The sequence below is a fragment of the Monodelphis domestica genome, chromosome 7, assembly GCF_027887165.1.
Source record: "Monodelphis domestica isolate mMonDom1 chromosome 7, mMonDom1.pri, whole genome shotgun sequence".
Taxonomy (NCBI): Eukaryota; Metazoa; Chordata; class Mammalia; order Didelphimorphia; family Didelphidae; genus Monodelphis; species Monodelphis domestica.
The window spans coordinates 131,462,809-131,487,874 of record NC_077233.1 but is presented as its reverse complement, the minus strand read 5'-3'; the positions used below and the strand labels follow the sequence as shown (position 1 = coordinate 131,487,874).

The following is a 25,066-nucleotide window of genomic DNA, read 5'->3' as shown; positions in this document are numbered from 1 at the left end:
TTAGGTAAGCATCACACTGGCCCCCAAATGATAGCTGACATATATAAGAACATTAATATAGAGTCTAGGCATGTTCAAAGAAAAATACGTGATTAGATTTACTTCCTCTTTTTATCATATTTCCTGAATGATATTCCTTAGGTCATCTCTCTTGTACTTAATGTTATAATTAAAAAGATGAGTCTGGCCATAGACATATTGATTTTATTATGATTTATTGATAGACAGGAGAAGGGAACGAAGATGAGAGAGAGAGAGATTACTCATAGAAGTTTTACTCTAATCTAGCTTCTCCATTTAGCTTGCTGTTCTACAGCAGCTATGTAGGCCCCCACTCCAGTCAACACCAATACAGAAATCCAGAGAATGAAATCTGGGCTTTCCTCAGTTTATCAAACTTTATCCCCACCCATTGACCCTCACACATCAAGCCTCAAAAGCCAACGGTTGCCTTTTCTCCTTTCCCTAGGCCACCTGGGGACTGCACAGCCTGCCTCCTGCCTCCTTGTCCCCTACCTCAATTGCTGGCTTTTCCTTTTTCTGGGATGCCAGAGTTACAATTCTATCCTCCCAAAGTTCCCTCAATAATTTCCTTCATGCAATCAGTTATCACTGGGAAAATGTTCTACCACCAATTTACACTTATTCCACTGACCTGCAACTTCAGTTCTTCAGAGATAGTGCTATTGCCAGATTTACAACAAATAGCTTATGTGTTTTAATTAAAAGATGATTTTGTGGGCAGGGAACTGCTTTTTTTTAAAACTGCATTTTCCCAATTTCAATTCCATCTGCCCTCTTCCTGTTTGTCCTCATCAACAGTTACTATTCTAGAGATAGATACATAGAGGCATCTATATTTATATTATGGAGAGTAAGATATAGATATATTTACAGATACATATGGATCTAGAAAGATATGTCTGTATTTATAAATATGTGGATAAATATGTATCTATAGATATATAGAGATGGAGATATAGATAGATGGATAGATGGATAGATAGATAGATAGATGGATGGATGGATGGATGGATGGATGGATAGATGGATGGATGGATGGATAGATAGATAGATAGATAGATAGATAGATAGATAGATAGATAGATAGATAGATAGATAGATAGATGGATGGATAGATAGAGATATAGAGAGATAGAGAGAGATAGATAGATAGATAGATAGATAGATAGATAGATAGATAGATAGATAGATAGATCTACTTTATGGGCTAGTTTTCCAATTATAGTCTCCACAATTAGCATTTTTCATCCATTTAGTTTTTCTCAGAGACAGAATGAAAGCCTTAACAATCTAGAAGGCCTGCGTTTAAATCCCACCTTTGATTCCTACTGGGGGAAAAGGTACTTAAATCTCTCAAGAAATTCTCTAAGACTTCTCTTTTGTTGGTCCTAGATTGGCTGTAATCCATCTCACTATTAGGAAGACTAACTAACCTAAGGTCTTTCCCTAATTTGGGTTCCTTTCTAAATAGTTCTTCAGGCAGAGCCAGGTTGTTTCGGAACATTATACAAAACAATTCAATATAGGTGTAGGTTGTACTAATTAGCCCCTGCGATTTCTTCCACCTCTGGGATTCTGTGATCTTCCCTGCCCCTCTAAGAAGGCTGTAAAGAAAGTCAAATGAGATCATGAGAGTAAAGAAGTCCTGAAAATTGTAAGAGTCTACGAGATGTGAGATATAAGCTCATATTTGGAGCTCATTTCTCAGTTAAGGAAACTGAGCCAAAAGAAGAAAAGTGACTTGTCTAAAGGCATAGAGCAATAAGGAAGCAGACACTGTCGGTCAAAGAAAAAACGTCCCTTCCCAATCTGAACGTCCGTCGTCGACGGGGGCCAAGAGCTACTTTTCTGTGTCTCGTAATTCTGGCCCTCTGGTGCGATCCTTTCTCTATGGACCTCTTTTCAATATAAATGATAGGAAGGATTACAAAAGAAACCAATTTTACTGAAATAATTAACTTTTTTTTTTAATTCACGTATCCCAGGCGAGGGACCTCCCTGTTGAGATTCATGGATAGCCCCCGATCCTTTCCTATGGGATGAGCCACAGTAGAGATTCAAACAGCCCACTACTACGGGCTCGCACATGCGCATTGCAGGTTGCACCAGCCGGAGTCCCAGCGACCTTCGCGCAGCCGCCCGCCTTGCTAGCCTGGCAGCTGAGGCGGAACCCCAATCGGCCAGTTTGGGGTGAGTTTCCGCGACAACGCCTACCGGGCCGGGGACTACCCGCTGCAGGCAGCCTGGGACTCTTAGGGAAGCTCCGTCGATCGGCGCGTGGCAGAGGGAGACTGGTATTGCAGGCAGGGCCAGACGGGGCGGGGCTGGGGCCATGGCCATGGTTTCCATGGCTGCATGCCGTGGGAGAAGAGGGAGGTGGGAGGAGGAGAGGGGAAGAAAAAGGGGGAAAGAACAAGAAATCCGACCTTGGCCGTAGACCCTGCTTCTTCTTCTCCCCCCCACCCCCATCACCCCCGCCCCGGGCCTAAGGCGGGGGGGAGGAGCCTCAGGACCCCTCCCACTGCCATCCTCCGGTTTGCGTGGTTTCCGAGACAAAGGAGAGTCCTTGTGTCTGGCCTCCTGCTGTCTTCTCTGCTGCCCTTGCCCCTGTCCCTGTCGTGTAGTATGGGACAAGAACCTGACCAGCCCAGAATGGAAACACTTTAGAACAAGGGATGGTAGGGCAGAAAAGAACAGAAAAACAAAAAAGAATGGCAGAGCCAGATAGAGACCTTAGAAAATGAGATAGCAGAGTTAGAAGGGATACAATGGCAAGGCAGGAAGAGACCTTAGAACAGGAGATGGCAAGACTGAAAGAGACTTTAGAAATGGAATAGCAAGACTGGAAGGGACAAAGTGTCAGAGCTGGAAGAGACCTTAGAATATGGGATGACAAGTGTAAGAGACCTTAAAACATGGGGTTTTAAAGTTGTAAGAAATTTTAGAACATGATATTTTGGGGCTGGATGGTCTTTAGAACATGTGATGGCAGAACCGAAAGAAACTTTAGAACCTAGGATGTTAGAGCCTAAAGGGCATTAGAGCCTAGAATGTCAGGATAGGATGGAATCCTGGAACCCAGTATGTTAGAGATGAGAGGACCTTAGAACCTAAAATGTCAGGGCTGGAAGTTGCCTTAAAACTTTGAATGTCATAGATGGGAAGCACATCTTAATGAGGAAGGAAGAAAAGACTTTACTTAGATCATCTAACCTAAATTCATTTTACAGAGGTAAAATGGACATAAAGCAGAAGTGATACAACTTTCCCAAACAGTCACCCAGAAAGTTGGTAGCAGATTGATGATATTGAGGGGAAAGTATTCAGAAAAAAAACATATTTCCTGTAACTTCCTGTGGGATATAGAGTTTTTAGACCAATAGATGTGTATGTGCATTTTGTCTTTTGATTTAGAACCAAGATAGAAGTTGAATCAGGTTAGTGTGTCTACCCTGTGCTGGCTCTGTTAACTTTTTTTCCTCTCTCTCACTGCCTTCTTGGAAAAGCTCCTCTCAAGAATTATTATCAGAAAGACCAAGATTTGTGACCCAACTTCTAGGTAGAGTAAGTTGAATACTGAAATAGATGATGACTACAACTCTTTGCCCTCCAGTGAAGGCTCCTTTGGAACTAAAGGGAAGCCTCATGATGAAGATGGAAAAGGATACTTCATGGGCTTCTGAATCCCCTCTTCAAGGGGAGGACTCTGATTCTGAGACCTTGCGCAAGAGCTTTAGACAGTTCTGTTATGAAGATGTATCTGGACCCCATGAAGCTTTCAACAGATTATGGGAACTTTGCCGTCAGTGGCTGAAGCCAGAAGTGCGTTCCAAAGAGCAGATCCTCGAATTATTGGTACTTGAGCAGTTCCTGGCCATCTTGCCCAAGGAGATTCAGGCCTGGGCATGGAAGCAGTGTCCAGAGAGTGGTGAGGAAGCTGTAGCCCTAATTGCAGATTTGGAGGGAGAACCTGGAAGACTGAGGCAACAGGTGAGAGGGGAAAATGCAGATCTATGTAATTAGAAAGGAGTGGGAATAAGGAACAGAAGGATATCATTTTAGGAGACCGAGAATAAATTGGTGTGTATTAGTTCTTTGTTAGCATCTAAATATTTACTTGCTTCCATGAGTAGAAATCATGGTTTGGCCAACTTGTGGTTAGTACAAGACTTCTTTACATAACTATCTAAGTCTTCCTCTGGGAATATGTAAAATTTGTGACTGAATAGGTTTTTTTCTTTTTGTTGTGACAATAAAGGAAGACTCAGCCAGCTCTTTTTTAAGAGAATCAAACACACAGATACTTTATGCCCTGTTCCTGGATTTATGTTAATCTGACTCTCAAAGCAATCCAGACTATTTTTCATTGTCCCAAATCAACGAAATTCTGATTCCTTCTCTCCATTCCCTATATCCCTAAAGAATATTTTCTTTGAGAATTTTTAGCCTTGATTCCTACCATTCTTTTCCTTCATCTTTATTTGTGATAATGGATATTCTTTACCAGGTTACAAATCACGTGCACTTAGAGAAGACAGTAGCCCTTGGAGCAGCATGGGAAGTACCACGCTTTCAAATGGAGCAAGTAAAAGGACAGCCTAAGATGGTAACACAGGAGAAGTCTGGGAACCTACGCTTAGGACTTCAGAGACAACTAAACCATAAAGGGGACCCCCAATGCTTACAAAAGAATGGTAAGAAGCAAATGTCTATCTTGCAATGATGAGGAAGTCTTAACCATGTTTGAAGTCCTAGACTTGTCAAGGTCTCCCAGAAGTCATCTAGACTAGTGTTTAATACCATTTCCCATTTTTTAGTTATTATATATGTTTTTGCTTTAAGGTATAACACTTGTACAGTCAACTGTACATTCATTGTTTCTCACAAAGATGAAATAGTGTAATAGTTATCACCTCTCTAGATAATGAAAAAACTTAAGGACTGGATTTCATCTATCCACCTGGACAATGGAAAACTTACTCATGAGGTATGCCAGACCACCAGGAGCAGAATTACCTATCACTTAGTTCTACTGGGTTGGCAAGGTCCTGTCACCGTCACCTGAAAAGTTTTTGCTATAGATTATAAAGCTCTTTGCACCTTTTTTCCACCCCCACAGGTTGAAAAGCAGTGACCTAAACCATTCTCCTGTCTCTAGGTCTCTGGACAGAACTGTACCAAGTTCAATATCTATATAAAGAAGAGCGGAGAGGTAGTTATTCTTCTTAAAAGAGCTCCAGATAAGAAGACTCTGACCGACCTCTTAACAAGTTTCAGTGTCTAATATCTGAGATTCTATATGTGAAAGTGTTCTGAAAAGTTAAAAGGACAAATGTGAAATAGTATCTATTATCTACTGCAGATTTCCTTTTTGTTCTCTCCTCAGTGGATGTGAAATTTGTTATTTCTTAACATACATGCCAGAGCATATACATCCAAATGAATGTTATCCTTCAAATACTGCTTTGGTAGATTACATGCTTATTCTCAAAGTCTTTTCGTTGCCCAAAACATATTTGTAATTTCTCTTTTGGAATTGCACAGTGTATTACATTAGAACAGGTGCCATTTTTATTTTAGGGGGGAATTTTATTCAGAATGAGTTAATAATAATTAGAAAACAATTTACTTTCATTATTTTATAATTATGCCATGTGTTTTTATGAATCATCCCCCTCAAAAAAAAAACATTATTATACAGCTTGATTACCCACCGTATTCATCAGATGTGGCTCAGGATGACTTTTATCTCTTTCCAAATATCAAATCCACCTCAGAGAATGAAGATATGCCATCATTGAGGATATTGAAAAGAATGTGTGGAAAGTTCTGAAGGCAATTCCCAAAGCAGAATTCCAAAAACATTTGAAGCAGTAGCAGCATCGTTGGAATAAGTATATAGCCTCCCAAGGGGACAGCACTCATTTGGATGTATGAGTACTGGTAGGTTTGTTAATTAGTCATGTTGTTTCATGGTTGCAACTTATATACTTAAAGCCTGCCCTCGGACTAAATTTTTCCAACTCTCATTTGTATGAGTCTCCTTTCTAGTATGAGTCTTCATTGAATATGAGTCTTCAATCTTTTTGCTTCTTTTATGGAACTTCTCCAAGTTCTTCCCATTCCTCTGACATTAAAGAGCTCAACAATAGAAATAGTACTCTCGTTAAAACCTAATCAACTCTTTAAAAAATAAACTTAGTAGTGGGATTCTGTATAAGAGAAGGAGAATAAATATGTGTAAATGCATGAGAGGATGGATTTGGAAGGAATTGAAATATTTGCTTAATTTATTTTTTAAAAAGCCATCCAGAAACCAAATGGACTGCCTCTAAAAGTAATGCATACTTCTGACAACAAAAGTATTTTATGAGATTTTTTAATGACTTTGCAGAATCTCAGTGTTGAAAAGAATATCAGAGGCCATCTCATCCAAAACATACCTAAGCAAGAATCCCTTCTATATAGCCCAATAGATAAGTGATCATTCCTCCCTTTGCTTGACAGATCTCCAAGGAAGAAGAGCACACTTCCAAGGCAGCCCATTGTACTTTTAGCTATCTCAAGCTTACATTAACCTCTTTGCAGTTTTCACTTGTTTTATTTTGCCCTATAGTGTCAAGCAGAATACCTCTTCTACATAATAGCCTTTCAGAGGTATGAAGGCAACTATCATGTCCCCTCTAAATTTTCTCTAAACATCTGCAGATCTTTCAACTTACCCTCATATCAAATGATCTCTTAAATTCTTTACCATTCTTACTCTCCAGTAGATACTCTCCAGCTTATCAATGCTCTTTCTAAAATGTGAGACCCTGAAATGAACACAATATTCCATATTTGATCTAACCAAGACCACATACATCATCTTTCTGGTCCCAGCATTTGTCCCTGGCAAGTAGTCATCCCATTTTTGTTTGGAGACTACTAGTGAAGAAAACCCCACTACCTCCCAAGGTCAATTTCAATTTTACACAGTTCTAATTGTTAGTAAGTTTTTTCTTCATCAAACTCAAATCCATCTCTGCGACTCCCAAGAACTTATTGCTCCCAGTTCTGCTTTATGGGGCTAAGGAAAACAAGTCTAATTTCTCTTCATTATAATCCTTCAGGTACTTTAAATGTTCTTTCCTCTAAATCTTTTCTCTAGGCAGATATGCCCTGTTCCTTCAACTCATTCTCATATGACGTGAAGTAAAGGCCTTTCACCATTCTGATTGTCCTCCTCTGAAAGTTCCCTTTTTATCGTTGTTCTTCCAAAAATATGGTACCCTGGAATGAACACTGTATTTCAGAGGTGGTCTGACCAGAACAGAATACAATAGAACTATCACCTTTGGACTCCATCTAGCTTAATGCAGCCCAATATCTCATAGTTTTTTTGACTGTCACATCACACTCCTGACTCATATTGAGGTTTCAGTCCACTAAATCGCCCAAATCTTTTTCATGTAAACTAAGTCTCTCTGATATTAGACATGTATATATATGAATTTGATTTTTTTTAAATCAGTTCTGTTCTAATCCTAGATTTGACACTAAACCAAGGGATCAACCTCTGAAATTCAGTTCCCCCTTTGTAAAATGAGAATAATAACATTTAAAATAGCTAATTCACAAGATTATTGAATCAAAAGATAAGGTGCTTCATGTACTTTGGAGCCATAAAGCATTAAAGTAAAATATGATCCTTCAGGAATTTAAATCCACAATCATGTTCTGTTGCATCAATGTTTTCTACCCCATTTGGGTTGAATCTAGACTAGGAGTGGCAATCTTCCAAAAGGGCTATGCAAAGTCTTCCATTTATTCAATCTAATTTAAGATTTCCCATAAATGAAAATACAGCTTAATGTTTATACCCCAAATCCTTGCCCATTTTCCTCAAGAATAAAGGGGAGGAGAGAATGACTACCTTTACATCATCCTACCAAGAAAATCTTTTGGGAAGCTTTTAAAAGATAAAGTATCTCAGGGTATAGTACAATCTTACCCATGTGTGACCATTTCAATAGGTTGGTGTACCCAGCTGGCCTTGCCAAGCCTTTCAGCAGAGGTATGATCAGTAATACTCAACTACCAGGGTAGATTTTAGGTTATTTGCCCAAAGACAAATGAGTCAAATCTGGATGAACCAAGGTCAGGATAAAAAGAAAAATGGCATGACAGGGAGAAGAGAATGCAGCAAACTCTTGCTTCCCTTTCCTATATATGTCTCTCTGTATTACCCTCATTGCCCACGTACCTGTGTCTAATGAAATGATTCAAAAACATCTCTTGTACCACAAGTGTCTAGCCCCTACTCTAGACAATAGATAGCAAATTTTTACTTAACTGCTTTTAAGACCTAACTGGACAAGAAAACCCGGCTAAAATGTTGGTTAACACAATATGCCATGCCTTGAATATGCTGCTAGCAGTATAGGGCACTCACTTTTCTACTCTTCTGCCTGCATCACAGAACACTCAATCCCTTAGTGTTAAGCGCAAACTAGTCAGCCCTTGGGGAATATATAATGGAAAAAGGCATATTCCTATTTTCAGAAGTTTACAATCTAAAGTGAGAAATAAAGGACAAGTAAAAATGCATCATTTAACAGCAGAAACACAACCATAACAAATCAGAGCCCCTGTAAAATAAGAGGGTGGAACTAAATGATCTAAGGCCCCCTCCCTATCTAATATTCTCTGTCTTGGAATTTGTTAATGCCCAGAATGGCAGCTACACTGACCACAGCAGTCTTCTTCACACTTCATGTCCCAAATTTTCTCTGAAACATTTCCTTCCCACCCCAGTGCACCAATGATCTCTCCTTCCCTGAACTCTGATAGTATTTATTATCTTTTCTAGTCACTTAATACTTATAATGCTACCTTATATTGGTTTTTTGTTTTGATATTGTTTTTATATTTTGTTTTTTTAAATATATATTTTTTTTGTTTTTATATTGTTTTTCCCATATTTGACTGATGAACTTGACATACATTATCACCAACCTTGGCAAAACTCTAGAAGACTTTACTACAATGGCTTATGAACACTTAGGAAGGGTGGTAGTGATAAAATAAAGCTGGCCTGGGACCTCTTATTTTTGTTTTTGAAAATTTTATTTAATTAGTCAATTTAAAATATTTTTCCTTGGTAACAAGTCATATTCTCTCCTTCCCCACCCCCTCCCATAGCTGACATGCAATTTCAATGGGTTTTACATGTGTCACTGATCAAAACCTATTTCCATATTATTAATATTTGCACTAGTGTGATCATTTAGAGTCTATATCCCCAATCATATCCCTGTCAACCCATGTAATCAAGCAGTTGTTTTTCTTCTGTGTTTCTTCTCCCACAGTTTTTCCTCTGAATGTGGATAGCATTTCTCATAAATCCCTCAGAATTGTCCTGGTCATTGCATTGCTGCTAGTAGAGAAGTCCATTACATTTGATTGTCCCGCAGTGTACCGTCTCTGTGTACAATGTTCTGCTGCTTCTATTCCTTTCACTTTGAATCAATTCCTGGAGGTCATTCCAGTTCACATGGAATTCCTCCAATTATTCCTTTGGGCACAATATCACCAACATATACCACAATTTGTTCAGCCATTCCCCAATTGAAGGGCATCCCCTCATTTTCCAATTTTTTGCCACCACAAAGAGCGCAGCTATGAATATTCTTGTACAAGTCTTTTTTCTCATTATCTCTTTGGGGTATAAACCCAGCAGTGCTATGGCTGGATCAAAGGACAAATAGTCTTTTAGCATAGGACATCTTATTAATGTACAAGTTTCCTTGTACATTTTTTTATTCTCCACAGTAATGGCACACAAAATGTATGCTTAATAAAGAATTTTCCAATTGATTGAAGTGTTCAGAACTAATTCCTCACTTATAGGTTGCCGAGCGAACAAAGCCTTGGTAGGAAGTAGAAGAAAGAAACTGAGAGTGTAAAGACACCAAACTAGAAGGATAGGTCTCTCCTACAGATTTCCTGTAGCCTTGGGGCAGTAAAACAGTAGACTACTCAAGATACAGAGAGGCTCAGGTAGAGTGCCTACTTCTTCCTTTTGACTTCCTCATAGTCCAACATATGACTCACTAGTGAGTCCTGTAGGCTTTCTGAGGAAATGGGGCCACTTAAATTTGTTCGAAGGAACATGGACCTTTCCTTCACAAATATTCATTCTTGAAGGCCTTATTCCAAGTAACTCTTAAAGGGGAAAGATTTCTCTTTGGTTGTCTGATAATTTTAGATGCCACTTATTCACTTGTATGCAGATCAGTAATGATAATGGTAGATTCTCATTTCCTGTTTTTTAAGCATCTGGCTAGATCATCTGTCCTCTTACCCCCAACAGAGTAATAGCACTCAAAGAATACCAACTAATTCTGATAAATACAGTAAGAAACTTAGGAAAATAAATCTATGGCTATCCCCAAAAACATCATATTCATTTCATAACTAAGTGTTACCAATATTATTCTGAATGCTGTCCTTAACTAATATGGATTGATTCTTCTAACATGGACTGACTTTAGTTCCTATTATATTCATTATTCAGTTGGAATTTTCTCAGAATGGTGTTAACCCACAAAGAGGAAGGAATTCCTTGGTGTAAAATGTTTGTTGTACTATTTTGGAACATTGATTGAGGGATTACTTGGAAAGAAACATTTATTCCAAAGGGAGAAATATGGCATCATGATTATACACCTAAGGGAGCATATATGTTTCAATATAGAGGTTTCAGGGAGGCAGAGCCAAGATGGCTTAGTAGCAGTGAAAGCTGGAACTGCTCTGAGAATCCTATCAAACCAACCTTAAGATAGCTCCTCAAAACGACTGGAGTCTCAATATAGAGATTTTAAAAGAAGGTCGAGAACCTCAAGTAAGCTTTTTTATCATATCCCTAGATGATGGGTTCCAGGAGAAGTACACCATAACATGAGCTGTGTCTAAAATAGAAAAACTCTCACTTTTATCTCTTCTTCTCAAATGCTTCCTTTATTTCTAATAATAGTAACCCATCCATTGTACATGCTAATTCAGTTCAAAAAGCATATTTAAAAATTTTATTGATATTTTTATATCACCTGCATTTCCATAAATACCATGCCCCCATCCAGCAAGCTATCCCTTGTGATAAAAAAAAAAGAAAGAAATCAGCCAAGGAAAACTAACCAATGCTATGTTTGATAGTATATGTAGTATTCCACGTCTGTACTTCCTCTGCCTCTTCAACTCTTTCCCAGGGCTAAGCTTGGTCACAATACTGAGTTTTATCTTTCTGTTCCTTTTATTTACTGTTATTGTTCAGTCATTCCAGTCAAGTCTTACTTTGTGACCCCATTTATGGTTTTCCTGGTTTGCCATTTCCTTCTCCAGCTTATTTTACAGATAAGGAAACTGAGGCAAAGAGGATTAGGTGACTTGCCCAGAGCCACACAACTAGTTAAGTGTCTGAATCCCAATTTCAACTCAGGTCTTCTTAACTCCAGGGCTGGCTATCCACTGTGCCACCTATTGCCCTTCTATTTATATTTAACACATATTAAAAATACATATTAAAAGCCCACTGTGTGCAAGACACTGGGAATGCAAAGACAAATTAAAGTCCTTAAAGTACTTTTAAAAGCTGAGAAGCAATAATTTAAAGATTAAAAATAAAAAGCTCAATGAATTAATAGTTTCTTTCTCTTCCCTCAGCACTGCCTCCTCCATGGATTGCTGACCTTCCTGAAAAGAGGAACACTAAAGATCAGGAAATGATGGCTATACCATTTCTTACTACTGGGTCCCAGGTACATCATAGCTCTTTTTGCTGACTTCCCAAAAGTCATAGGGTCTCTCTGCCATTTAATTTCTAATTGCATCCTTCTATTCTTTCCAAACTTTTGTACCCTATTGGGAGAGATGGGAGGGTTCCTATGTGTTTATTTTCTGCTTTTTTTTAATAATTCTGGCAGATCCTCATACCTAATGGCTATCCTGCAAAGGTTCTCCCTTCCACCAGTCTATAATCCATTCCAGGGCCCTTGATCACACATCTCACCTCAAGGTCCTTATGTGTTTTCATTCCCAGCCATTCATCTCAGGAAAGAGCAATGATGTTTTCTTGGTGGTACTAGGTGTCAGTGTTGTTACAGGAACCTGTGATATGTTTGGGAATGTCCAGAAATCTCTCCCACAAGAAGTGGGGGCATCTAAATCCTGCTCACAAGAACTTCTGCAGGGGTATCATGAAAGAGAATTATAGGAACATGGTTTCATTGGGTAAGCACTTATTTCCTATTCAAGTTTGTATATTTTGTGGTCAGTTCTAATAATAAAATTATCACTTTCTTTTGAACTTCAGGATAATGGGACTATCCCTACTTCTATTTCTCCCATAGGAGGTAACAAATACTTATCCTCCAAGCTTTCTGAAAAGAACTTTAATTATTGTTACATCTCCAAGGCTATGTTTCTGGTTTCTAGGCAAAGATTTTCTCCTCAGAGGGCACACTATTCTTTGCAGAGCTATAAACGAACTAATTCTCATTCTGTACCTAAGTGCTTATTTCCATTTCTTATTCCCTCTTCTTTCCTCTATTTAACACAGCCAAAACATCTCCTAGAATTCTTTCCTTATGATCCATCATGCCCTTGAAAGACAAATAGATTCTAAATTCATTCATTCATAATAATCTCTCACCTCTTAACTCCCATAGCATTTTGCCTTGCATGAATATTTGAATCCTTTCATTGAGTGCTTGTTTAGTGCAGTGCTAGGTGATGTAAAAAATTTTTAAAGGAACACAAAGTCTGATAACTTCCCTCTAAGTGCTTCTTGTCTCTTTAGTAGGGCAAGGAATAAAAAAAGTTAAATAACAATAGAAGACATTCTATCATTATGACAAATGATGATGGCTAATATTAAATGCCATAGGATTACAGAGGAAGTATTATGTGTGAAAGGGACTGACATATTCGAACTGAACTTCGAAAAGTAGATTTTGAATACACAGAGAGATATTACAAGCAAAAAATAATGGGGAAAAAATATTAATGAAGGAACGATTTCAGGGGCATTTTCTATATTAAATATGAAATATGTTCCTTTTCCTACAGGAATACCAATTTCTACTTCTAAGAAAGTATCCCCGCTGGCTCAAAGGAAAAAACCATGGGTTTTAGGACTCCAAGGCTCCAATAAGAAATATATCCTTCAAGGCAGCCATTCAGAGGGAAAGCAAGGACCTATCCAGGCCCTGGAAAAAAGGAATGGAAAAACCTGGAGAGACCAACAGCCATGGGGGGGCTTGGAAGATGAAAAGATTGCTGGGGTGCACTGGAGTTATGATGAAACTAAGACTTTCCTTGCAATTCTCAGAGAGTCTCGGTTTTATGAAACACTTCGGGCTTGTCCTCGAAATAGCCAGGTGTATGGAGCTGTGGCTGAGTGGTTGCGAGAGTGTGGCTTTCTCCGGACACCAGAACAATGTAGGACCAAGTTCAAAAGTCTCCAAAAGAGCTACCGAAAAGTGAGAAATGGCCACATGCAGGAGCCCTGTGCCTTCTATGAAGAGATGGATGCCCTGTTAAATCCTGGACCCCATGTCACAATCACTGACATTCCAAATGAAACTAACTCTCCCTTAAGGCAGGGGAATATTACTCCCAAAGCTGAAGAAGAAGACAGCTGGGAACTGGAGGAAGCTGCAGAAGAATCTGATGGTGAAGAAATGAGCCTTGAGTTCACCCAGAAGCCGAAGATCACTAGAGCTCCAGCCTTGTTCCAAAACTTAAGTGGTAAGATTTTTGTTGCTTATTTTGATATAAAAATAAATGTAGTGTTAAATGTAGTGTTGCTTGGCAAGTAGAGGGGGAAATATCTTTGAATTGGAAGTGACTAAATCAAAATTACAACCATTGCAAAGCTGCCAGCCACATTGAATCCTTGACTTCCTTCAAAATTCAATTGCTATATCCTCCATGAGACCTTTCCTGATCTTCTCAACTACCAGTGCCTCCCTGCTAAAATTACTTTATCTTTATTTTATTAATTCCATAATAAAATTATATTATTCATTTCAAAGTTTTTTAAAGTAATTCAAAGTACTTTCCTTATATTGTTACTTTTGCACACTTTTTACATTTACTTGCATATATTGTATATTTTGTTTATATTTTTATATGTACATATTGTTTCTCCTAGTAAAATATGAATCCCTAAGGGCAGTAACTATTTCACTTTTACCTATGTATCCCTTTCCCCTAATACTATGCCTGACACATAGTAGGTACTTAAATACTTCTTGATTGATTGATATGACTTCACAGTGACATCAATCAGAACCAAAAACAAAAGGACAGTATGCGCCCAAAATGCCAAAGGTGAGTATAGTTTCATATTGCATTATTATAGTGTATTTTCCTTTATCTTAAAACTCAAGATTTTGAGGACCTTGAGCTTAATTGGCTTAGGCCAAAGGAATCTGTAGCTCTCCCCAAAAGTTTCCTTTCAAAGTCCGAAGCAACTTCTAAACCAGAAGACTTGAGTAATGAAGCTGGTTCCAACAGCTCTAGTACATTAAGGAAGCAATAAAATCATAGATGATTTTGTACTCCCACCCATCCCTTTATGAGAGGTGCACTGCATATCAATCTTGTCCTTCTAATCTAGACAGTCAGGGCCAATCTGTGGTGACTCTAGGCTTGAGTGGTTAGTCTTGGTCCTAATCCAGATACCTCAAGGACAAACCAGTGATACTCTTTATTGACATTTCCTTCATTAAAGTATTTGCTAAAATGTACAACCAGTACAGACTATGCTACCAATTATAGTAATTGTAATTATTGCCAAATTGTTTCCCAGCTCCCAGTACTTCTGTTTCTACAGTTAGAAAATAACCGTCTGAAGGAAGAGGGAACATTAGCGTTAAAGTGACAAAGAAGAAAATATTGACATGAGTGGAAAGGTTACAGGGGGGTATTGCACTATAAGTAGTGAGCCTATTAAGGAAGAGATGCTGCTTGTAGCAAACTAGGGCAGTGGTGTCTCAAGAAACATCTGAGCCACAAATCCAGACAAAAGCATTCCTACAGCCACATATGGACTTAGTTTCAAAAGGTGATATTATCTATGTGTCGTATTTTTATTTATTTTGTTAAATATTACCCAATTACATTTAATCTAGTTGGAGCCCCAGTCAGGAGTGTTGTGACTTATAAAAGCCCCCCAGGGGGGCAGGACTGGAATCAGAGTTCCCCAGGTAAGGGTGAGGGAAAAATTGAAAGAATATAATTTCTTTCAATTATCAGAAGGGTATAATAACCTTGCTGATTGCAGGTGAATATGCTTATTGCAACCTGGATATATCTTTTAAAGGTACAGATCACAGAAAGCAAAAACAATCCTCTGAGAAAAGCCCTTGAGAAAGTGTAGCAAGAATAATAGATAGGCACCTGTAGTAAGAAAATGATTCCAAATGCCATCCAGGTTCATGGAACGGTCAACAACATGTCTTTGCCAGCAAAAACATGTATTATATGAGAGGCCTAAAGAAGGGGAAAGAGAGGGCACTTGGGCCATTCTCTGAATTATCAGACAGTCTTGGAGTTATCAACCTTTTGACAAGGGCACTCAGATCTTTATCTTAGATGGGCTCCAAGTTATCAACTCTGACAGTGGCTTGCATGAAGCAGTATGTTTGACCCCTCTGTCTTAAGTGACAGCCAACTCTATAGACCAAGCTTCTGGCAGCAGGGAAAGAAGTGGCAGGATTTGGCAATAAAATATTTATAACAGTTATGAGTGAATAAGAATGAATTGAAGATGACATCTGGATTCCTTGCTCAAGATGCTGGAGAGGAATGATGACGTTGCCCATTGTCAGGAGGAAGTTGGGCCCAGCAAAAGACTTAGCAGAAAGCTAAACAGCTCTAGCTTCATCATGTTTCTTTTGAGGCAGCAGTGAAGTAGATTGTCAAAGGTTTCCTCAAGTTGAGTTTGGGCATAATTAAATGAGGAAATTCAGAAATAAATAAATGTTTTAATTGCATGAAGATAGTGTTACTTTATGAAGTTAGCTCTGCCATAGAAAGAATATTTATTCTTAACTACTTTGCTTTTAATTAGGGTATACTTCCAGCAGGTAAATAGTTGATGGCTTGATTACTGGTTTGTGGGGATATTTCAGCTTCTTCCAGCTGTCAGAACCTTTTGTCAGAGCCTTGCAGCCATCCTTCTTATACAGCCAGGCATCACATACCCTAATGAGAAAGCATGTCTTGCCTCTCCAGTGAAAAGTAAAAGTAGAAAGCAGTAAGGGCAATGCCACTGATTTGCAATGGAACATTATTTGATGAGAAAAAGATCTGTCCCCACTTGTTTTTCTTCTTGCAGGAACCTTCCCCCTCTACTCAGTTTTATATGAGTTTCCCATGTATATACAGAAGTCCTTGCATCAACTAATGACAACTCACAAATTTGCTCATCCTTTTAACGGGAACTTACCCCTGTAAAATAAATAGACCATTTTTAAAAATACAAGTAGTTTCCTTTAGAATGTTAACTAAATTCTTGGAAGGAGATGACTTATTCCAGAATTAGAATATGAAGAAAGGAATCAGAGACCAAGGGTAGATCCTTATAGGTCTCCTTTATACAGTAACAGGCCTAAATGTCAGTCTTCTGAAAGATATAATACAGGAATAGGCAGAGAAATAAAAGGCAAACAGACTCATGCAGGTTAAGAAGACATCTGAATGACCTTTTGGGATATTCATTTGACCCTTTGGTAAGCTGTATGCTAAAAATCTCTAAGGATGGGGTAAAAAGAAGAAACAAACTTCAAACTACCTCTGGAACCATCCAGAGGTGACATTATACTAATGTTAATTTAAGCATTCAGTATCAGGTTTCAGTTCTACCTAGAAAATAAAAACCCCCTACTTCTGTACATAGTCCTTGGGACATACTTTGTTTCTCAGTTGCTGGCCCAACAAGAGTCCTCAATGATAAGATGTCTTCCATGATAATGCAGTGTTCAAGCCTAGAACTGTGATGTGAATTTTTTAAAAAGGCTTCACTCTAATTTACTAAAGGAGTGATCTGTGCATAAATGGCATAAGGTCCTAGAAATGAATTAATTTGTTATTTTTTATCTATTATTTCATTAGTGTGGGTACTCCTTCCACCAGTGCAGGTCAAAGCCATCCCTTCTTTACTCTGCTGACTCATTATGGCATATGGGGAATTCTGGGATCTAAAAGCTTAAACTGACCTCTTCACTTCTATTTACTTCCCCTCCCTGAGCCTCAGTTTCCTCATCTGTGAAGTGTGAGTAATAATTTTTATACTACCTGCCTCAATAAAGTTATTATAAAGAAAGCATTTTCGGCACTATGTAAGTATAAGTTACATTACATTTCTTAATTACTACACTCCATTGAATTCTCTAAATCTCACCCAGGTGCTCAGGCTACACCAGAGGTGTCAAATTTATAGCCCACAGAACTCCTAAGTTTGGTTGGAATGTGGTTAAAATGTAATTGGGAGATGTTTAACAAAATTAAAAACACAATAAAACATAATGTTAATTTGTGGTTTCCTAAGTCAATATGTGGCTAGGATCTGTTTCTCTTTGAGTTTGATACCACTTGTCTACACGGTAACAAACAAGATTTTGCTTTCCTGATTCTGTGACTGTTCATGCTTTCTTCTGAGTCAAGGCTAAGTATATAGAGCTTTAAAATCCATTCTAAATCAATTCTTATCACTCATTGCCTCCAAATTTTTAAATGGGGGGTTTGACCATATGATCTTTATGATTCACTCCAGTTCTAATATTCTATGGTTCCATAAAATTTGGATAGACACCAGTAGTTGTATCTTGATGAATTTTAAAATATTTGAATAGAATGCCAGGCTCAGTCAGCAAGACTCTTCTTCCTGAATTCAAATCTGGCCTCCGGCAATTACTAACTATGTGACTCTGGGCAAGTCACTTAATCCTGTTTACCTCAGTCCCCTCATCTGTAAAATGAACTGGAGAAAGAATGGCAAACCAGGCCAGTATCTTTGCAAAGAAAACTCCAAATGGGGTCACAAAGAGTCAGACATGACTTAAACAATTGAACAACAAAAAAGTATCAAGATGTTTTTATTTACTTTTTAGAAATTTGCTTTAAAAATTAACAAAAATCCACCTTCTCTTGTCCCCTATCCCTCTCCCCATTGAAAAAAAAAATTCTTGTAACAAATATATATACATATATAGTCATGCAGAAAAAATTTTAATTATATCCAAAAAAAATATATCCTCAATCTGTACCTTGAGTACATCATTTCTCTGTCAAGAGATAAGTACCATATTTCCTCATAAAACCTCTGAAATTATAGTTGGTCATTGCATTGATATAGTTTTTAAATCTTTCAGATGTTTACCTTTACAATATTGTTGTTATTGTATAAATTATTTTTGTTCTGTTGACTTCATTCTTCATCATTTCCTAAAAGTCTTCTCCTGAAACAATCCCCTTCACCATTTTACACAACACAGTAGTATGCCATCACACTTAGAAGCCATAATTTTGTTCAGCCATTCCTCAATTGATTGGTACCCACTTAGTTTCTAATGCTACAAAAAGAATTACGGTAAATATTTTTTTTATATATGGGTCCTTTTTCCCTTTCTTTGATCTCTTTTGGAGTGTAAACCACTCTGGAGTCACAATAAAGTTTAGTAACTTAATTGAATTTTTTATGGCAGACTATTGAAAGGATAATTTCTGATGATTCTTCAGTAAAATTTCTATAGAAAATCAACAGCTTATTTGGTGCTGCTATTGACTCTAGTTTCTGCCATGCTTCTACTAGTCTTATCTCAATTTTGTGCTCTGATGGCAGGTGTTCACTGGGGCTATGAGGAAACTAAGACTTTCCTTAACATTCTTAGTGAGTCTCGGTTTTATGAAGCCCTTCAAGCCTGTCATCGAAAGAGCAAAGTCTATGGGGCAGTGGCTGAGCAGCTTCAAGAATATGGCTTCCTTCGCACACCAGAACAGTGCCGGACCAAGTTCAAAAGCCTTCAAAAGAGCTACCGTAAAGTAAGGAATGGCAGCATGCTAGAATCGTGTGCCTTCTATGAGGAGTTGGATGCACTGATGAATACCCAGGCTTCTGCCACCTCTACTGATATCCTGGAAGAAGTAAAGCTTCTGAGGCAAGGGGAAAATGGTATTGAGATTGAACCCCAAGAACCAGGAGGCTGGGAACATGAAATGTCCTTACAAGCTGCTGTGGTGGAGGACTCTGACAACCAAAGAATTAGCACCAAGGAACTAATAGAGGACCATGAGTCCCAAAGCCCTCAAACTTTGGGTCAAAGCCTGAGCGGTGAGAACCTTTCTCAATAAGATCCTAGCCTAAAAGGGGAAAGAGTTTAGTCAAAAAGCACTGGTTCCAGAGTTGGGAGACCAGTAGCAACTGAAGTGGATAAGAAATCTCTAAGGGGAGTGTCTAAGGGATAGAGGAGTGTGGAGGCCCTGAAGTCAAGGACACTTATGCTTAGTGGACAAGCAGCAGAGCCAGTAAAAAAGGATAAGTAGAGAAGAAGGAGACCTGGAATAGGAAATTTCCAGATAAGGAAACTTCTTCTACCAATACAGGTCAGCACTTCTGTGCTACTCATAGTCATTACACTAATAACTGTAAAGCACAGTGCTTGGCACAGAGTGAGTGCTGAATAAATGTTAGCTATTACAGCTTAGCATGATTATTCTTTTAGGTTTATTGATGGGGGTGCTGGTGTGTTATTATGTGAGATCTTTGAGGGTAGGGACTGTTTTATTTGTGTACCCAGGAGCTATAGGCTTAATAAATGTTTATTCAATTGAATAAAGCATCTTCCAACACTTACTCATTAGACATTATTAGCAGAGTAACCTTGGGTAAGTCAACATGAAGATAATACTTAAACCACCTGCCTCAAAGAGTGGTTATGAGGAAAGAGTTTTACAAACCTTCAAGTATGAGTTATTTATCATGTTGGTATTCATAGAATATTACAGCAGGAAGGGAACTGAAAGGGCTTCTGGTCCAAAAGATATCAGAAAGAGCACATGATTTCCTCAAAGTCAGTCAGTTAGCTAATGGCTCTGCTGCCAATCAGAAAGAACATCTTATCTAATAACTTGAAAGAGAGACTGAGGAGTGGAAAGAAAAGAGATGAGGGTACTAAGATTGTAATGCAGGAAATGCCAAAAGTTCTAGATTGCATATAACAGTATGACATGTCCTTACATTTTCTTTATTGAAACAGAATTTTGAGACTATTTCTTAGGTCCTCCTAGCATCATGAATATTGTTTGGCCTACTACAAAGAGGTCTACTTACTTAAAATATTCCTTAGTGGTTGAGAATGAGAGATATTATCTAAATCCCTCCTACTGATTTCTCCCTTGAGCCCCAGACTCTCACATTTCTGATTATCTATAAAACATCCTCAACTGGATGTCATACTAATATAAATACAGCATGTCAAACTAACCTTCTTCCCCCAACCTCCTTCCAAATAGCTCTCATAAACTTCCCTATTTCTCTTGATAACAGCCCTATTCTTCCAACCATTCATCCTTGGAGCCATCTCATTCTTCCCCCTCCAATACCCACATCCAAACAGTTATCAAATTCTGTCAGTTCTACCTCCAAAATATATTTCACAGTCAACCTTTAATCTTTCTCTTGATCTATTGCAATGTTAAGTGGCTAGCATCCATTCATGACCTTCTCCAGTCTGTCCTTATTTCTACTGAAGTAACCTTTCTATCAGACATGTCACATCACATTTTTTCAAAAACATATGTTGAATTAAACTTTTATTAATCTGCCTTTGGCCAACTTTACTAGCAATATTTCTTATATTTACCAACAAACTCTATGCACTATAACCCTTTATATCATCCTGTCCTTTCCTACTTCCCTGATTTTGCACATGCCTTTCCCAGTGCCTGGAAATTCCACATCTCTACCTCTTAAAAGCCTACTCTTCCTTCAGGCCACATCAAGCTCAAGTGCCCCTTTCTCAGTGCAGCCTTCCCTTTTTCTTCTAAATGGCAGTGATCTCTCTTCAAATCTCTTGTGCTACTTTCTTTGATACCTTACACTTATTTCCACTTTAACTATAGTTGCTTCTGTATGTGTTTATCTCTGCTATTAGATTATAAATGCCACTTGGGTTAAGAACTGTGTTGTGTTTCAAGTACATGTCCCTAGAGCCTACGATAGTGATCTGCATAGCATAGGCACTAAACTGAATAAATCACAGAAGATTTTAGAGTTGAAAGGAATCCCCACATAATATTCATATGAGAAGTGATCATCTAGCCTCTGCTTCAAAGACTTCTATTGATTAAGGATCTACTAAACCTGAGGCAGCTCTTTCTGTGCTGAGAGCCCTAATTGTTAGTTTCTTTCAAATGTCAAACCTAAATTTGCCTCTTTGCAACTTAAACAGAGGTGTGGCCTTTTGGGGGCCAAACAGAACAAGACTTATCTCTCTTTCCATTTGACAATGCTTCAAATACTAGAATACTGATATCATTCATTCTCTTCCCCCAACTAAACAATCCCAGGTTCTTAAATTATCTCATGATATGGATTTAAGGGCCCTTCCCTATCCTGGTTACTCTCCTCTGGATGCTGTCCAGATTATCAATGCCTTTCTTAAACACTGGTCCCTAGAGCTAAATACAATACTCCAAATATGATCTTTCCAAAACATAGTACAGTAAGATTATCACCTCTCTGTTCTTGGAAGCAAGTTCTCTTGATGTAAACTAAGATCTGTTATTTAGGTTTCCACATTATATCACTTGTTTGCAGTCCACTAAAGCCCTCAAGATCTTTTCCAATGAATTGCTTCTGCCCACATCTCCCCCAAACTGATGTTTTAATCCAGTTTCTTTAGAGGTCCCTATTAAATTTTATATTATTAGGTTCCACCACATTCTCTAAGTCTGTCAAGATCCCTTTAGATCCTAATTCTGTCACTCGGTGTTTTATGACTATGTGATAAGCATACTAACTATGCCTTTAAGTCATTAATAGAAATACTAAACAGTGCAGGGCCAAGCAGAGATACTGGAAACCCCTTACTGAAGACCTCTTGCCAAGAATACATAAAAGTTCCTTGAGACAGACCATTCAACTAATTCCTGATCCATCAATTTGTATTATCATCTATTACACACCCCTCTCTTTGAGTTAGCTCTTTGTAATCTCTGCTTCCTTTCCTAGTTGTTCACTAACCAGCTCTGAAATTTTCACTAATCAGTTCTAAAATTTTCCCAGGAATCAAAATCAAACTAACTGGACTGCAGTTTAGCAGACTTTTCTTTTTGTAAGCTGGAATTATATCTGCCTTACTTGGTCTTGTTAATTGTATTTTCATTTTCTACTCACTCTCTTCCATTCAGCCCTTCTCACAAGTGCTAAAATAACTTCTTGCCTTTTGACTACCCTACTTAAAAACTGTCAGTGGTCCCTTGCTAAATATAGGAGAAAGTACAAACTCCTTAACATTTAGTACCTTCTACAATCTGGCTCCAACCTACTTTTTTATGATTCTCCTTCATACAGTCTGTGTTGAAGTCCAACTGGACAGCCGATTCTTCCTTGAGCTTGTCCTACACTCTCCCGCCTCTCTGTATTCATGTAAGCTTCCTCCATCCCCCATGCGTGGAACACATCCTTTCCATATCTTTTTCTACAGAAATCTTCTCTCAAAGCTTGAGTATCAGTTCTTCCATGAATCCTTCCCTAATTTCCTTTTCCACTTCACTCTCCTTCCCCCAACTGAAAGGGTTTTTTTTTTCCCTTCTCAAATTTTGGATCTTCCCTTTCCTCCAGAAGCTAGCATAGTACCTCATGTTTCCTCCTTCTGCTTGACACAGAATCATATTTTTATTATCATTGTGGTTTTTTTTCAGGTTTTGAGATAAGTAAGAGGAATAAGAAGGATCCAACACAAATTTATGAGAAAATGGAACTGCATTCAACATTACCAGGAAAGTCCAAAGGTGGTATTCTCCATAATACTGATCCAGGAAAAGACTACAAGAAGGGGTACACGTCTGAAAGGCAGTGGAGAAACTACCTCCCAGGAAATAGAAAAGGAAAATTCATTACCCAGCATAGAGATTTAGTAAAGGTCATAGGACATCGGAGACCTTTCATGGGACGGAGACCTTACAGATTTTTCAAATATGGGAGGAGTTTTCTTCAGAGCTCACATCTTATGTGTCAGGCAGCTCATCAGAAAGAAAACTCCTACAAATGCAATGTGTGTGGAAAGTGCTTTGGTAGAAGCAGGAGTCTTATTAGACACCAAAGAATCCACACAGGAGAGAAACCCTTTAAATGTCTTGAGTGTGGGAAAAGCTTCAATGACTCTTCAAACTTTGGCGCTCACCAGAGAATTCATACAGGAGAGAAACCCTATAAATGTAGTGTGTGTGAAAAATGTTTCAGTCAAAGCTCAAGCCTTATAATACATCAGAGAACCCACACAGGGGAAAAGCCTTATCAGTGTAGTGAGTGTGGAAAAAGTTTTACCAATAGCTCTCACTTTAGTGCCCATCGTCGAATACACTCAGGAGAGAATCCCTATAAATGTGTGAATTGTGAAAAAAGTTTCAGTAACTGTACCCAATTTAGAGAACATCAGAGAACTCACACAGGAGAAGAACCCTATGATTGTTCTCACTGTGGTAAAAGCTTCAGTAAAAGCTCTGCCCTTACTAAACATCGAGGGGTCCACATGAGAGAAAAGCTTCCATCACAACTTAAATCTGATTATACTCCAGAAAACTTAGGCAGGGCTGATGAGTTTGGGAAATTTTTTTGACAGAAGTCTCCTATCAAAAAAAAATTGTTTGCAGTCTTTTGTCTTCATTTCATAAAATAACTGTCACAGTCCTAGAACCAATTTTGTATTTATTATAAAACAAATCTTAAGAGATCCAGGAAATGTTGATGTTCAGATTGTAGGGGTTCTATTCCTATTTCTGCCTCTAACTTGCTGAATGTTCCCCTGATCCTAATATATTACTTGTTTTTTTCTTTTAATAAAGTAGAAAAGACATGCTCTGATTTCCAGATGTAAATCTGTTATATATTTTATGGCCATTTCTATTGGATTTTGATTCCAACAATACTGTTAAAAGATGTTTCTTCTAGGACCAGGGAAATGCTGAAAGTCATTACTTACAACCCCAAATGAACTTGGACTTACAGATATACCAGAATCGTGGGTCTGGAAGGGATTTTCTAGGACCTCTGCCTAGAATATCCAAACTATCCTATATAGATGATTAACTGTTCCTAGTTTTAAAGAGGTTGGAGATGATTACAGCTTCCCCCAGCAGCCTTTTGAAATGTTTTGACATTTTTCACTATCAGGAAGTTGTTTCTTTGTGTCTAAGCCCCTTTGTATTATATGTTGTAGACATTGTTCCAGTCTTCTTCCCTTGGGAGATGGAAAGAAACTGGTCATGTTCCTTATGTAATACATACTTGAAGATTAAGTTCCATTGGTCTTCTCAAGGAAATAATCTGTCTTTTTACCTCTTCTTATAGGTCTTACTCTGTCTTTTAAATTGTTACTATTGTTTAAAACTTATAAATTCTCGTATTCTTCTTGGACTAAATAGAATGCATGCTTCCAATGTTTATCATCAAAAATAAAGTAGAATTTCCTGTATCTTATATTTCTAACCTATAACTTTTCTTGTTTAAATGACGACTGGTTTGTTAGTGAACATTTAATTCAAATTAAGGTCTTGAATTCTAAGGGCAAATATTTAGACTTTCAGTGGCACCCTTCTTTTAGCTTGTACCTATACAATAATGTATCTGAGTGAGTGAGGTTATATTTTCCAAGGTATTGGCCTGACTGATACATTGAATAATTTCTAAGTCTCTATAACACTGAGTTCTCAGATTAGATGTAGGAGATGTGAATTTAGTAAAAACTGAACCCCAGATTTCATTTCTTCCTTG

The 25,066-nt window shown here is 38.1% G+C and overlaps 1 protein-coding gene across 5 annotated transcripts; it reads left to right on the top strand.

Moving 5' to 3' along the window:
* The first annotated feature begins 2,130 nt into the window (after positions 1-2,130).
* ZKSCAN2 (zinc finger with KRAB and SCAN domains 2) lies at positions 2,131-24,772 on the top strand. Of its 5 annotated transcripts, none has more exons than XM_007499492.2 (9): positions 2,131-2,214; positions 3,531-4,014; positions 4,532-4,718; positions 11,728-11,822; positions 12,168-12,294; positions 13,132-13,812; positions 14,344-14,397; positions 18,914-19,402; positions 22,996-24,772. In XM_007499492.2, the coding sequence occupies exons 2-9, from the start codon at positions 3,610-3,612 to the stop codon at positions 23,910-23,912; spliced, it is 2,955 nt and encodes a 984-aa protein (XP_007499554.2). In that variant the 5' UTR covers positions 2,131-2,214; positions 3,531-3,609; the 3' UTR covers positions 23,913-24,772. The 5 variants fall into 5 exon arrangements, with proteins under 5 accessions (XP_007499554.2, XP_007499555.2, XP_056661470.1 ...); XM_007499493.2 differs by having other exon boundaries at positions 2,154-2,318; XM_056805492.1 differs by lacking the exon at positions 2,131-2,214 and having other exon boundaries at positions 2,468-4,014.
* The last annotated feature ends 294 nt before the right edge of the window (positions 24,773-25,066 follow it).

Excerpts from the sequence above, each read along its gene's own strand:
- ZKSCAN2 (XM_007499492.2), top strand. The coding sequence starts at position 3,610 with ATGATGACTACAACTCTTTGCCCTCCAGTGAAGGCTCCTTTGGAACTA. Across the intron at positions 4,015-4,531 it reads CTGGAAGACTGAGGCAACAG|GTTACAAATCACGTGCACTT; the intron begins GTGAGAGGGGAA and ends ATTCTTTACCAG. Across the intron at positions 13,813-14,343 it reads CTTGTTCCAAAACTTAAGTG|TGACATCAATCAGAACCAAA; the intron begins GTAAGATTTTTG and ends ATGACTTCACAG.